This window comes from Petaurus breviceps, unplaced genomic scaffold, assembly GCF_028583685.1.
Source record: "Petaurus breviceps papuanus isolate PSGF00001 unplaced genomic scaffold, PetGlider_PUasm1.0 189, whole genome shotgun sequence".
NCBI classification, from domain to species: Eukaryota; Metazoa; Chordata; class Mammalia; order Diprotodontia; family Petauridae; genus Petaurus; species Petaurus breviceps.
Genome location: NW_027185809.1, coordinates 30972552 through 30986324, shown reverse-complemented (window position 1 = coordinate 30986324; position 13773 = coordinate 30972552). Strand labels below are relative to the sequence as shown.

At 44.1% G+C, this 13773-nt stretch overlaps 1 protein-coding gene and 1 long non-coding RNA gene across 2 annotated transcripts; one reads left to right on the top strand and one right to left on the bottom strand.

The window, feature by feature from the left end:
* The first annotated feature begins 653 nt into the window (after positions 1–653).
* On the top strand, positions 654–5820 carry SYNDIG1L (synapse differentiation inducing 1 like). The gene is made up of 3 exons (XM_069092215.1): positions 654–1087; positions 3685–3822; positions 4663–5820. The coding sequence occupies exons 1-3, from the start codon at positions 677–679 to the stop codon at positions 4819–4821; spliced, it is 708 nt and encodes a 235-aa protein (XP_068948316.1). The 5' UTR covers positions 654–676; the 3' UTR covers positions 4822–5820.
* LOC138164409 (uncharacterized) lies at positions 5610–12656 on the bottom strand. Its single transcript, XR_011169048.1, has 3 exons — positions 12574–12656; positions 6660–6749; positions 5610–5772 (listed from the first exon to the last, which is right to left on the bottom strand). It is a non-coding gene; the product is annotated as an uncharacterized lncRNA (long non-coding RNA).
* Positions 12657–13773: the final 1117 nt, after the last annotated feature.

Here is a 13773-nt window from a genome sequence, read left to right as displayed (position 1 = left end):
AAAGTCACTCCTTGATTTAACAAGCATTTACTGAATGCCTACTATGTAATCTGTCCTGATCCTACCACCATCTTTGGCTAACCAAGCTTAGGACCCTGAGTTCAGGAATCCTGGTCCTCTCTCTAATAAGACTTTGTTATGAGGCAGAAGCCAGCATATGCCAGGTCAACAAATTGGGTCCCATTGAAGGAGTGATGTTCAGTTGTTCCAGTTGTATATGACTTTTCATGACACCATATATGGGGTTTTCTTGGCAAAGACACTGCAGTGGTTTTCCATTTCCTTCTTCAACTCATTTTACAGATGAGGAAACTGAGGCAAATAGGGTTAAGTAACTTGGCCACGGTCACACAGCTAGTGAATCACTGAGAACAGATTTGAACTCAGGAAGATGAGTCTTCCTCACTCTAGGTCAGATGCTCTCTCCACTGTGCCACCTACCTACCCCTAAGGACATAACTAAAGCACCAAAAAACCCTTGTTAAAAAGCCTAGGGTGGTCTTCACTGTATTTCTGAAGCCAGGTTTTCTTTTTCACCCTGAGTGATCCCTCAAACCCACTACTGTGTCTGTGTGTTCCTCTTTCAGCAGGATCCTTGAAAGTGGCACTCCTGTTCCCAGCTGTGGCTCAGCCAAACACCTGCATCACCAACCCCTCTACTCCTACCCCTGTAAACATGGAAGGCCTGAATAATGTGCACAAGCCACTGTTGGCCAGGAGTAATGGTCACCTCCCCAACACGTACCCCTTCTGTGAAGACTCTCCAACTTGGGACTGCCAGGAGAAGCTCTATTCCTACTTTTTTGGCAGTGCCGGTCAGGCCAGAACCCACCAACTATTAGATGCAGGGTCCCTGCAGCTGGCTGTAGAGGCACTGTATGGGTCCAATTTTCTCCTCATGAAGGACAAAGCTAAGGAGTGGAAAGGAGATAGCTGTGAAACCACCTTCACAGAAGGTAAGGAGCCCCAGACCAGCACCCTTGAAGGAGTCCAGAGACCTGGCCAGGCCGAGGAAGATGCCAAGATTCAGACAGTGTCCTTTGAAGTGGAAGATGAGTTTCTGGAGGTGGAGGAAGAAGAAGATGAGGTGAGTGGGGTAAGGGAAGAAGGCTGTAGCATCACTGGGCCTGAACCAAGTCAAGAGAACAAAGTTCTCCTGTCTCTGCCTCTTTCTATCACTTCATAACCTTGGGTAAGTGACTTAAACTCTCTAGGCTTTCATTTCTAAAATAGTTGCTATTCATATCTATAGCTTCACACTCTTTTGCTTTCCATGAATACTCATGGGAAATATTAGAATATTGGCATACTATGCCATATCTCAACTTCTCTTTTGAAAATGCTGTTGTCCCTTGCATTAAGACAACAGTTTTAGATTCATAAAAGTTGTCATTCAACCTGACACACCCCCGAACCTGGACCAGAGGCAGTCAAAGGGCTAGGGTATAGATTGTGATTGACCCAGACAAGGGTTCCTCTAGGACATTGCTTCTTAAATTGTGGGTCTTGAGCCCTTTGAGAAAAATTTGGCAACAGTAAAAGATTTCTAAACAGGCAATAACCAAAAATTAATTAAAAATCAAACACATAATGAATCCAAAATGTTTCTGGCAGTGCTTGCCTGTGTCACATCAGGCAACTTCACTGCAGCCTTCATTCTGAACACAAAGCATGTTCACTTTGCATTGTACATGCCCTCAGGCCATGCAATGCCAAGAAACACTGCCAAAAATCATAAAGGGGTCATATATAGAAAAAGTTTAAGAAGGCTTGCCCTCCAGGATCAGAAGAAGCTACCTGGAGTGGAATTAGCTCCTGGTAGTTTCTAGGTTCAGACAACCCCCTGGGGTGGGGGCCACCTCCTTCCCAAATTTTCACTTTCCTAGATTAATATAATCTAAAAAGGAATGGGGAACCTTCCGCCTGGAGGCCATACATGGCCCTCTATAGAGGTCCTCAAGTGTGACCCTTAGGAATTGTGCTCCCTGAGTATCCCATGTGGTAGAGATCGAAGATAGGAAGTTGTTTTCTTATCCTCTTTGGGAAATATATATATATTAGCAGTTAGGGGACCATTGGGCCAACCTTCCACAAAGCCCCTCCAGAGCCCAAGAACAGAGGGGCAGCCTTGTGGATATTCATTCACTGAGTCCTCCATCTCCTATCCTACTATCATCATCATTATCACTCAAGATTATACAACTTGATTTCCTCTTAATCAATCAATCAGCAAGTATTCATTAAGCACCTACTATATGCCAGGCACTAAAAATAAAAGTATAAAGAATAAAGCAATCCCTACTTGCGATGAGCTTATGTTTTAATGGTGGAGGTAAGCCCATATAACAATATATACAGCATAAATGTAAAATAAATAATACAAATATATACAAATCAGTTAAATACAATGTAGTTTAGGAGGAAAGGGTACTGGAAGTTGTGGGAAATCAGGAAAAGCTTCACACAAAAGATGGTGCCTGAGCCACATCTTAAACCAAGAGAGACTCTATGATGGAGGGGTGAAAGGAAGGAGTGCATTCTAGGCATGGTCACACCATTAGCATATATTAAGAGCTGAGGGCCAGTTGTCCTGACCTAAGTCTTGCCACTGGACTCCAATGAATTTGGAGTAGAATGAGGCTGATGACTTTGCACAGTCCTGCCTCACTTAAATCCAGTTCCCTTGCAAGTCAAGACATCACCCTCCTGATGTCATTGGTCCTCTTCCAGAAGGAAGGACAAACAACAAGAACTGAGCTTTAAACCCAGGTCTTTCAATATGCAAGGCTGATTCCTGTTAGGCCTTATGTAGAAGATGGAATTCCTGTCCTTTAGGAGAATGCTCTAAGGCAGAAGTTCTAATCACTAAGGGTACTGTGGATAGCCCTCAGGGGATCTCTGACCTGTTGGTTTTTAAAAAAATGATTTTGGTAACTGTATTTCAATATCATTGGGTACTATTTAAAAATATTTTTATATTTTTGAAATATATTTAAAAAAATATACATTTCTGGGGTAGCTAGGTGGTACAATGAGTAGAGCACCCGCCCTGGATTCAGGAGGACCTGAATTCAAATCTGGCCTCAGATACTTAACACTTACTAGCTGTATGACCTTGGGCAAGTCACTTAACCCCAATTGCCCTACCATCATCCCTCAAAAAATATATATATTTCTATTTCCTGCCTTCTCAATATGTAGGGGAAAGGATAAAGGGAGGGAACTGTAAATGGGGGGGGGAATAAAATTGAATAAATATTTCAGAGAAGGATCTTTAGCTTCATCAGACTTCCAGAGAGGTCCATAACACATAGGGGTTAAGAACCCCTGTTCTAAAGGGAGGGCAGGGCAAACACTAAAAGCCTTACATCTCAAATCTGGGATCCAATATCAAAGATATTCTCATGGTGTAGCTAGGTAGGTGACTCAGTGAATTAAGCACCGGCCCTGGAGTCAGAAGGACCTGGGTTCAAATCCAGCCTTAGACACTTGACACTTAACTAGCTGTGTGATGTTGGTCAAGTCACTTAACACCAATTGCCTTGCCTTCACCCCTCCAAAAAAAAAAAGATATTCTCACTCTTAGTCTTAGTTGAGATTCCAGGACCCCTTTCTTTCCTTCCCATCTCTCAAGGCAGGAACTCCTTCTTAGCCAACCTAATCCCCTTCCCTGCTATTTTCCAGAGTGACTCCTCCAGTGTCAGTGAGAGTGAAGATGGTTTTCTCACTCTACCACCTCGGGACCACCTTGGCCTCGCCATCTTCTCCATGCTCTGCTGCTTCTGGCCTCTGGGCATTGCAGCCTTCTACTTCTCACAAAGGGTAAGGTTCACTGTGGAGCATCTATAGGTGGGGTGTGGGATGCAGGATGGAGCATGACTTTTCTTTCAAATGAAAGGACCATCCTGGCTGTGCTTTATACCATAAAGGGAAGTCTGTTTTTTAAAACCTTATGCCTTCTACCCACAAGCAATCAGGTCTCAGGAGGGCTATGAATTGGGCAGTCACTCCTAGCCCTGGGAAAGGGTACTTCTGGACCTGGGAAGTGACTTTTTTGGCTGTGTCTTATGAAAACCTGAGAAATAACTAACTAAATATAAATATAGATAGACAGAAAGAGAGAGAGAGAGAGAGAGAGAGATGTGTATATGTATACAGTCAGCCCTTCAACATACTGACTTTGTGGCATATGGCACTATGCTCTTTGATTTCCTCAGTGTCTCTCCCCACCACCTAAGAAAGTTGTTTTTTAAGGTATTCTCTTCTCATTCAAAGCTACTTTTGAGAGTTTAGGGTGGTTTTTTTTTTCCAAATGTGATTTCACTTGGGTAATTGTTGGGGGTGGGTGCTATATAAGCTACCCAAGATATCGTGTCTATGGGGACAAATAGGAATGGCCCTGCCCTGCCTTGCCCCCAAAACAACTTCATCCCATTTTTAATAGCACCCATTTTCTGAAATGATCCACTCCTATCCTTTTGTGTGACTTAAGTCAGGGATTTTTAGGGAATGGCCAAAAAGAAGGAAGAATCAGTTGAATCCCTGGGGAATTATACTTTCCCTCATGGGCCTTTACTACCCTTGTCTTCATTCTCAAGTAGCCTATGAAGGATGTGTCCAGAGTGAGAGGGGGATCTGCTTATGTGACTTCTCTTTTCCTAGACCAGCAAGGCCATCTCCAAAGGGGACTTTCACCTGGCCAGCATGACTTCTCGACGGGCCCTCTTTCTGGCCATCCTCTCTATCACCCTTGGCACCGGTGTCTATATTGCAGTGGTTGTGGCACTGGTGGCTTATTTGTCCAAGAGCAGCCAGGGCTAGTGAGGCCCAGGTTGCCTTCCTTGAGCAGCACTCAGTCCTTCCCTCACCAGTGGTTTGGGGGAGCCCTGAATATCTCTGTCCGTGGATACTAATACTAGAGGTATCCTGGTGTTTGCAGGCAAGCTGGAGTCAAGAGCCCTCTCACTTTCCAGCATGAACCCACTTCTGTCTCCCAAAAGGAACTGGGTAAGAGAATGCTATCAGGCCCACATCTGTCTAGCCTCAGAGAATCTTGATTTCCTCTCATTATATTTAGTTCTTCTCTCACATAGGCCCCCACCCAAATAAGGGGTACTGGGAGCTTATTTCACTGACTCCCTTTTCCTGTCCTCCCTCAATTCTCTCCAACCTGTTTCATTCCCTCTGTCAAAGGGGGCACATTGGTCAATGCCATGATCAAGTTATGCCAGGCTTAGTGGCAGTTCTGGCATGAAAGCAAGCCAGAGACAGGCTGAAGACACAGACCCACCTCATTCCCACCCTGCTCTGTCCCTTTCCTGGAGACAGCTCCATAGACATTTCAAGTAGCTAGCTCCTTCACCCTCCCAAGTCTTAAGGGAAGAGACAGGAACATGGAAGAAGGATGGGACTGCTTGATATTCAGGTTGCTGATGGAGAAAGGGACAAGCAGGAAGAAGGAGGTGACCTGATCAAAACCACATCAGAGCTGGAAACAGACCTGGTCACCTGACACATGCATCTTGCACTTGTCGTCTGGCATATGACAAAAATGGATCAATTCCAATTTGCTTTTCTCTCACCAAATATGGGAAATATCCACTTCAATACAATTAAACAAATATTTATTAAATACCTGCCACAGGGCTAGATACTGAGGGAGATACAAAATTTAAAGAAGGTATATCTTTTATCTTCATGGAATTTTACACTCTAGTAATCTTTGATATATCATGAGATGTTCCCTTTTGTCACCTGATGGACATGGTTGAACTGTGAACAGAAAATGAATGATTGGTCATTAAAAACATTTTAAAAATATGTTTACTTTCATTTTCTCTAAAGTGGTAATGTCAGGAACCCAGCCAGTGCATGGGCAGATATGGTTATTGAAACCTTAGAGCTATGAGGTCCCTTCTTTCCCAGGAGACATAGAAGATCACAGGATCCTTGCTGTTGTCATTGTTTATCCTTCATTCTCAAAGAGGACCATGACATTGGATTTAAGTGAGGCAGGGCTGTGCAAAGTCACCAGCCTCACTCTTTCCTCAGAAGCCTTCTGTGTCCACTGGCAAGACATAGATTAGGATGACTAGAGATGACCCTGGATGCAGAGGGAGACTTTGGCCTAAGGTCTTTCTCAGGTCTCGATTTGTCTGAGCCAATGCCCATTCAGGGATTAAGGAGGTAAGAATGAGGCGAAGAATGGCCTCTTTTACCTAGTCAAAAAAAAAAAAAATCAATCCGGGAAGGGAAGATCTTCAGGGTATCAGGCCAAAACAGAAACAATTGCTATTTACATTCACTCTGAACCATCAGAGCCCAAACAATGACTAAATGAGTCTTGGACTAGGACCTACTGTTGGCCAATCAATGAGATCTAGAGTGGTTTGGATTAAGACATGATCCTCAAAAAAGAAATAAACCCCAAGATAGTTTATGAAGTTTCAGCACTCAAAATTTATAGTCCTTTGGGCAGAACACCTACTGGTAAAGGCATGATTCTCTTTATGTACAGAGAAGGGAAGGAGGGAGTGAAGGGAGGAGAGAGAGAAGGAAGGAAGGAATGAAGGAGGGAGGGAGGAAGGAAGGAAGGGAGCTGTGTTGCCCAACTGAAACTGTCCAGTTGTGTCCCCAGTGGGGCAGCTACTGATACTCACAAAATGTTGATTGTTGTTTGTTCCTTCCTTCTCAAAGAGGACCATGACCTCAACCCAGAAAGAACCTTCCTTAGAAGTCATCTTGTCTAACTGCATCATTTTAGAAAGAATGAAATTGAGGCATAATTAATTACAGGACTTGCCCAAGGTCTTTTTGTTGTTATTGTTGCTCAGTCATTTTCAATCATGTCTGACTCTTTATGACCACATTTTGGGTTTTCTTGGCAAAGATACTGAAGTGGTTTGCTATTTCCTTCTGCAACTCATTTTACAGATGAGGAAACTGAGGCATGGTTAAGTGACTTGCCCAGGGTCACACAGCTAGTAAGTGTCTGAGTCTGAATTTGAACTCAGGAAGATGAGTCTTCCAGATTCCAAGCTGTGTTCTACCTACTGCACCACCTAGCTGCCCTTGAGGCAGGGTGGACAATGTGACAGCCATCAGAGAGGGCTTCATGGAAGAGGTGACCCCTTAGCTGTGCCTAGAAGGAAGAGAAGGATTTCAATAAGCAGAAATATGGAGGAAGTATATTCTAGCTGCAAATTCATGCAAGTGGGGAAAGGTAAGATGAAAAATGGGAGAGCAGTTGTTTGACTTGAGTGTGGAGTATATAAAGAATGAAATAATAGGGGCAGTTAGGTGGCAATGAATAGAGTACCAGCCCTGGAGTCAGGCGTACCTGAGTTCAAATCCAGCCTCAGACACTTAACACTTATTACCTGTGTGACCTTGGGCAAGTCATTTAATCCCAGTTGGTCTGCCTTCTCACCTCCAAAAAGAAAAAAAAAATGAAATAATGCTGGAAATGTTTTCATTTTCTCTCTCCTGTTAGACTATAAGTTTCTTGAAGGCAGGGATCATCATTTGCCTTTATTTGTGCTTCCTGGGTTTAACACAGTTTCTGGTACAAGCAAGTTGATTGATTGAAAGGTTGACTGAAGCCAAATTATGGAGGGTCTTGTGTGCCAGGCTCAGGATTTTATATTTCACCCTATGAGCAATGGTGAACCACTGAGGGTTTTTTGAGAAGGGGAGTAAAAAGTGGTTAGATCTATGCATTAAGAAGATTTTGTCATTTAGATAGAGCAGGCATTGGAAAGGGGAAAGATGGGAGTCAGTGAGATGAGTCTAAAGGCTATTTCAATAATTTAGAAAACAGATAATAAGGAGGAAAAAAGACAACTAGGATTGTAGATTTAGGGCTAAAAAAGACCTTAGAGATCATAGAGTCCTACCCCCTCATTTTACAGATGTGGAAACTGAGGCATGGAGAGGTTAAGTGGCTTGTCCTGGGTGACATGGCTAGAAGTGTCTGAGATGGGACATAAACCCAGCTCTTCCTGACTCCTGGTCCTGGACTTTATCCACTATACAACAGTGTCTGGGACTGGGGAAGAAGGATTCCAAAAGATATTTGGCAGGTAGGTTCTACACTTGGCAACAGACTACTAAGAAACTAAAGGATGGCCAATGTTAAACAGGAAATCCTGGCTAGAATCTAACCTGTGCTTGACCATGGAGAGAAGCAAGGCAGTCATGTCTTGTTCCCAAGAACAAATTTCAGCTTCCTCAGACACCCTGGGGATGAGGGACAGCTACTCTAGCATCCTTCAGATTGTCCCAGGAACACACCTAAACTAATCTCAGATAGGTCTGTGGTAGAGTCTCTCCCATTCCCTCTACAGCTCTCCCCACCCTTGAATGTTACCTTCTTGGATAGATCACACTACCAGTCTGACCATAGCAGCTGAGACTGAACAAGAGGGGAACCTTGGGCAGAGGGGCTGCCCTCAGTACAGTGACTTCTTCACCTCCTGCTCGCGGTTCTCAGAATTTTCCTTTGCCATTTTTGTAGTCAACTCCACACTCTTTCTACCCTTCACTATGGATAATTCTTCCAGTGGTTGTCAACCTGAAAGCGGCCGCATTATGTCCCTGCTATCTGAAGGTATTGGGGTTAAGAGAATTAGGACCCATTCATTTCCAGCACTTCTCCCAGGCATCTAGGCTGGATGTGGCAGCTCTGGGGCTGAGACTTAAGGAAACCTGAATTGTTCTCTGTGGCAGCCAACAGCAGCACATTACATTTGTAACCTTGATGCTCAGGCCTCTCAAGGGTCACTCACTGTCTCCTCCACTTATCCTGAGGCAGAGTTGGAGGTTGGCACTTAGTCAAGAAGTCACTGGATATTTTTTGGACGTGACCAACGCGGGAGTTTGTTCTTCTTGACTGCATAGTTTTACAAGGCTTTTGGTTTTTCTTTTTCTTTTCCAATGAGAAAGAGGAAAGAAGGGAGACAAAATAAATTTTTGTTCATTCAAAAAATGAAATTAATTTTTTAATATCCAGTATTCTACTGGATAAGCTCAGATAGAGATGGATCTGGGGGCAGAGCCAAGATGGCGGAGTAGAAGCATGACCTTCCCACGGCTCCAGCTTCCACCTACCCCAATCCATGTAAAAGGGGACTCTAAACAAACTTTGGAGCTGCAGAACCCACAAAATGACACAGAGAAGCTAACCTCCCACTGAGGACAGCCTAGCAGGCCCACAGGAATCCAGCTCGAAGCGCTCTGGGAGCCAAGCCCAGCCCCACACCGAGGCTTTAGCCCCTGGGTGGGCCTGACCAGCCATGGCCTGAGGGACTCCAGATCAGCAGCAGCTGTAGCGGTTTCCAGATTTATCAACACATAGATGCGAAGGACAAAGTGAGAGGCCAGTGCAGTCTGGACTTTGGGACCAGTAAGTGGGAGTGCATGGCTTTTGCCCCCCAGGGCGAGAAGCTGCTGAGGCACCGGCAAGGCTGTGCCATGTGGCAGCTTCAGCTCCTGGCCTGCAGAGTGTGGGGGGACCAAGCACCAGTCTGAGGGGTAATCACTCTTGCTTTAACCTGCTTGGATCTGGATTGCCATCTAGGGTGGAGGTCCTGGGGTATGTGTCCAGCTTTCCAGAGCGTGTGGAGACCTCAGAGAGGACACCCATCTAATACCTCCGGCAGCTGAGAAAACCCCAGTGTTTGGGACGAAAGCTCCCCTGTCTGGTGGCAGAGTCCTACTGTGGCAAAAAGCCCAAAAGTCAAGTAATTGAGTGGCAAAATGAGCAGGCAAAGGAAACAAAGCAGACAGAAGATTCCAACATTACATTCCTATTTTGGGGACAAAAAAGGAGCAAAGCATGGAACAGGAGGAAATCAGTGAAGTCAGAACTCCTGCACCAAAAGCTTCAAAGGAAAATACAAGCTGGTTACAGGCCATAGAGGACCTTAAGAAGCAGATAAGAGAAGTGGAGGAAAAATTGGGAAGAGAAATGAGAACATGCAAGAAAATTATGAAGTGAGAGTCAACAGCCTGACTGAGGAAAATAATACCTTAAAAAACAGACTGACTCAAATGGCAAAGGAGGCCCAAAAAGGAAATGAGGAGAAGAATGCCTTAAAAAGGCGAATTTGCCAGATGGAAAAAGAATCTCAAAAACTCAATGAGGAGAATCATTGCTTCAGAATTATATTGGAGCAAATGGAAGCTAATGACTTTATGAGAAATCAAGATGCTGTTAAACAGATGCAAACAAATGAAAGAATAGAAGGCAATGTGAAATATCTCATGGGAAAAACCACTGACCTGGAAAATAGATCCAGGAGAGATAATTTTAAAATTATTGTACTACCTGAAAGCCATGACCAAAGTAAGAACCTAGAAATCATCCTCCAGGAAGTTCTCAAAGAAAACTGCCCTGATGCTTTAGAACCAGAGGGCAAAATAGAGGTTGAAAGAATCCACCGATCACCTCCTGAAAAAGATCCCAAAAAGAAAACTCCTAGGAATATTATAGCCAGGTTCCAGAATTCCCAGATTAAAGAGAGAATATTACAAGCAGCCAGGAAGAAACAATTTGAATTATTGTGGAAACACAATCAGGATAACCCAGTATCTGACAGCTTCTACACTGAGGGATCGAAGGGCTTGGAATATGATATTCCGGAGGTCAAAGAAGCTGGGATTAAAACCAAGAGTCACCTACCCAGCAAAACTGAGTATCATGTTTCAGGGGGAAAATATGGTCATTCAGTGGATAAGCTCAGATAGGCTTGGTGACTGACAGACAAATGCCTCATCCTTGGAATGTTATTGGATTGGTGGTGTAGTGAATAGAGTTCCAGGCCTGGAGTCAGAAAGACATCTCCCTAAATTCAAATCCAGCCACAAAAATTCACTAGCTGTGTGATCCTGGGCAAGTCACTTAACCCTGTTGGCCTTAGTTTCCTCATCTGTAAAATGAGCTGGAGAAGGAAATGGCAAACAACTTCAGGATCTTTGCCAAGAAAACCCCAAATGGGGTCATGAAGAGTCAGACAGGACTGAACAACAATACCATGAGCCCAAACCTTTACATATAACAAACTCTCCCTTCCCCCCTCACTTACTATTATAAGTATGAAGTGGAGTCCCTGCCTCACCTGTCCTTGATCTTTAAAGGTAGGTGAAGGGGAAGAGTATGATGCATAGAACCTGAGTTCAATTCTCCTATCTGCTACTCACTGCCCATGTGACCTTGGGTAAGTCACTTAAGCTCCGTATTTCCTTTTTATTTTTATTTTTTTGCTTTTTGGAGGGCAGTTGGGGTTAAGCGATTTGCCCAAGGTCACGCGGCTAGTTTTTGTGTTAAGTTTCTGAGGCCAAATTTGAACTCAGGTCCTCCTGACTCCAGGGCTGGTGCTCTATTCACTTTGCCACCTAGCCACCCCTCGGTACCCTAATCTTGACCTCTGAACTCTCTTGCTCACCAGAAGAACTGGGTTGGGAGGCTGGGTGGACTAGCAGGTCCATTGGGAGGTTCAGGTTTCATACAGAAGCACAGAGGCTGATCAGAAAAGAGAGGATGGTGTGTCCCAGACCTAATAAGCCATGCCAGGGAAAGAAACACCACAGCTGCACTGGGAATCAGGAGACCTTGGATCTAGCTCCCATTCTGCCTATTTTCTGTGTGACTCTGGAAGCACTTCTCTGGGCCTCAGCTTCCTCATATGTAAAATGGGGCAACTAGGTGGCATAGAGGACCAGAGCCTGAAGTCTACAAGACCTGAGTTCAAATCTGACCTCAGACACTTATTTGCTGTGTGAATCTGGGCAAGGTACTTACTCGGCCTCAGTTTCCTCCTCTGTAAAATGAGCTGGAGAAGAAAATGACAAATGATTCCAGGGTCTTTGTCAACAAAACCCTAAAATGGGGTCCCAAAGAGTTGGACACAACTGAAATGACTAAACAACAAGAAAAAAATGAAGTTAAAACTAGATCATTTGGGGTGGCTAGGTGGTGCAGTGATAGAGCACTAGCCCTGGAGTCAGGAGGACCTGAGTTCAAATCCAACCTCAGACACTTAACACATACTAGCCATGTGACCTTGGGCGAGTCACTTAACCCCAATTGCCCTGCCTTCCACATTCCAAAAAGAAAAAAAAAACCTAGATAATTGCCAGAGGCTTTTCTAACATTCTAGGTTTCTGGAAGGGTGGTAAGGTGCTTCTAAATTGTCCATATCTACTCAGAAGCAGGGGGTGGTAATTTAAGCATAACTAGAGAGTTGTAACCCTAGGTTTTCATGACATTTATCTCTTAGGACTCCTTTTACCTGTCTGATGTACCTTTTCAGGCTCTGTCACAAAGCTTCATTCAAATCATGCCTGCTAACTGTGGGGAGCCCCCCAGGGCTTCATCTTCTACACTATCTCACTTGGTGATCTCATCAGTTCCCATAGATTCAATTAACATGTCTATGCAGGCAATTTCCACATCTGGCTCTGATCCCCTTCCTGAGTTCCAATTTGGCCTCATCTTTCAGACATCTCAAATTCTATGTCCAGTGGGGATATCAAACTCAACACATCTAAAATAGAACTCATTATCTTACATACCTGTCCCCAACCTTGCGGTCAACTATGGAGGGTAGGTAGCACCATCTTCCAAGTCATCAAGGTGTGAGGCTTGAGATTTTGGTAACATTGTTACATTAGAAAATTAAGGTAAACTTAAAAAAAAAAAGAAAGAAAGAAAAATAAGGTAAACTGAGAGACAACGGTCTGAGCATAGTTAGGCTATGAATAGCCAATAAATTGGGTCAATGCCTTCTCTCAATCACCAAAGACCCCAAGGTGGGGCTTAATAGCCTCCACAGAGTTTTGGGAAATACAAGAGAACAAAGAACAGAGTTGAATAGGTGGGGAGAACAATGCAATTGGCTGGCAGCATCTTGGGGGTGAGGAGTACATGATTGGTTGAAAATTGGGAATGTTGGGCTAGAACAGCCCCCTCCTTCCCTCCAATGACTAAGAAATGTTCATTGTTTGAGTCCTCCTGCAAAGTTAGAGATAGCAGACTGGACTTCTTTGGATAACAAACCAGGCATCCCTGAAGAATGATTTGTCAGTGTAAAGATACTAGACCAGACTCCCTGCTGTCCACCTGTATCCCTCAAGGATAACAGACTTTCTTGAGGCAAGAATAGAACAGTGATTAGCAGGAGAGCTGAACTTCTAAACTTAGCTCCTAAGCAAAGAGACAAAGATATGTGGCTTGAGTAATCACACAAAATGGAGCAGTAATACAGAGAACAAGATCCATTACAGAGTAGAATCAATTATCAAATGATACAGAATCAATTCAATTTCTTCATCATCCTTGACTCCTCACAATCACCCCAAATATCCAATCTGTTGTGAAATCCTGTTGTTTCTACTCATAAAAATCGCTCTCCTATATATTCTTTTCTCTCCACTCAGAGCAACCACCCAACCTTCAGACCGTCATTACCTCCTGACCGGATTATTGGTATAGTCTTCTAACTGGTATGCCTGCTCAAGTCTCTCCCCAGTCTATTCTCCACTCAGCTGATGTTCCTAAAACATAGGTCCCACTGTGTTGCCATCCCAGCCCCCTACTCAATAAACTCCAGGGGCTCCCTATGGAATTAGAGGCAGCTAGGTGGCTAAGTGGATTGGGTGCTGGGCCTAGAATCAAGATAAACCTGAGTTCAACTCCAGCTTCAGACACTTACTAGCTGTGTGACCCTGGGCAAGTCACTTAACTTCTGTTTACTGTCATCCACAGGAGAAAGA

Coding starts and splice junctions, on each gene's coding strand:
- SYNDIG1L (XM_069092215.1), top strand. CDS start 677: ATGGAAGGCCTGAATAATGTGCACAAGCCACTGTTGGCCAGGAGTAAT. Junction 1,088..3,684: donor TGGAGGAAGAAGAAGATGAG/GTGAGTGGGGTA, acceptor GCTATTTTCCAG/AGTGACTCCTCCAGTGTCAG. Junction 3,823..4,662: donor CCTTCTACTTCTCACAAAGG/GTAAGGTTCACT, acceptor CTCTTTTCCTAG/ACCAGCAAGGCCATCTCCAA.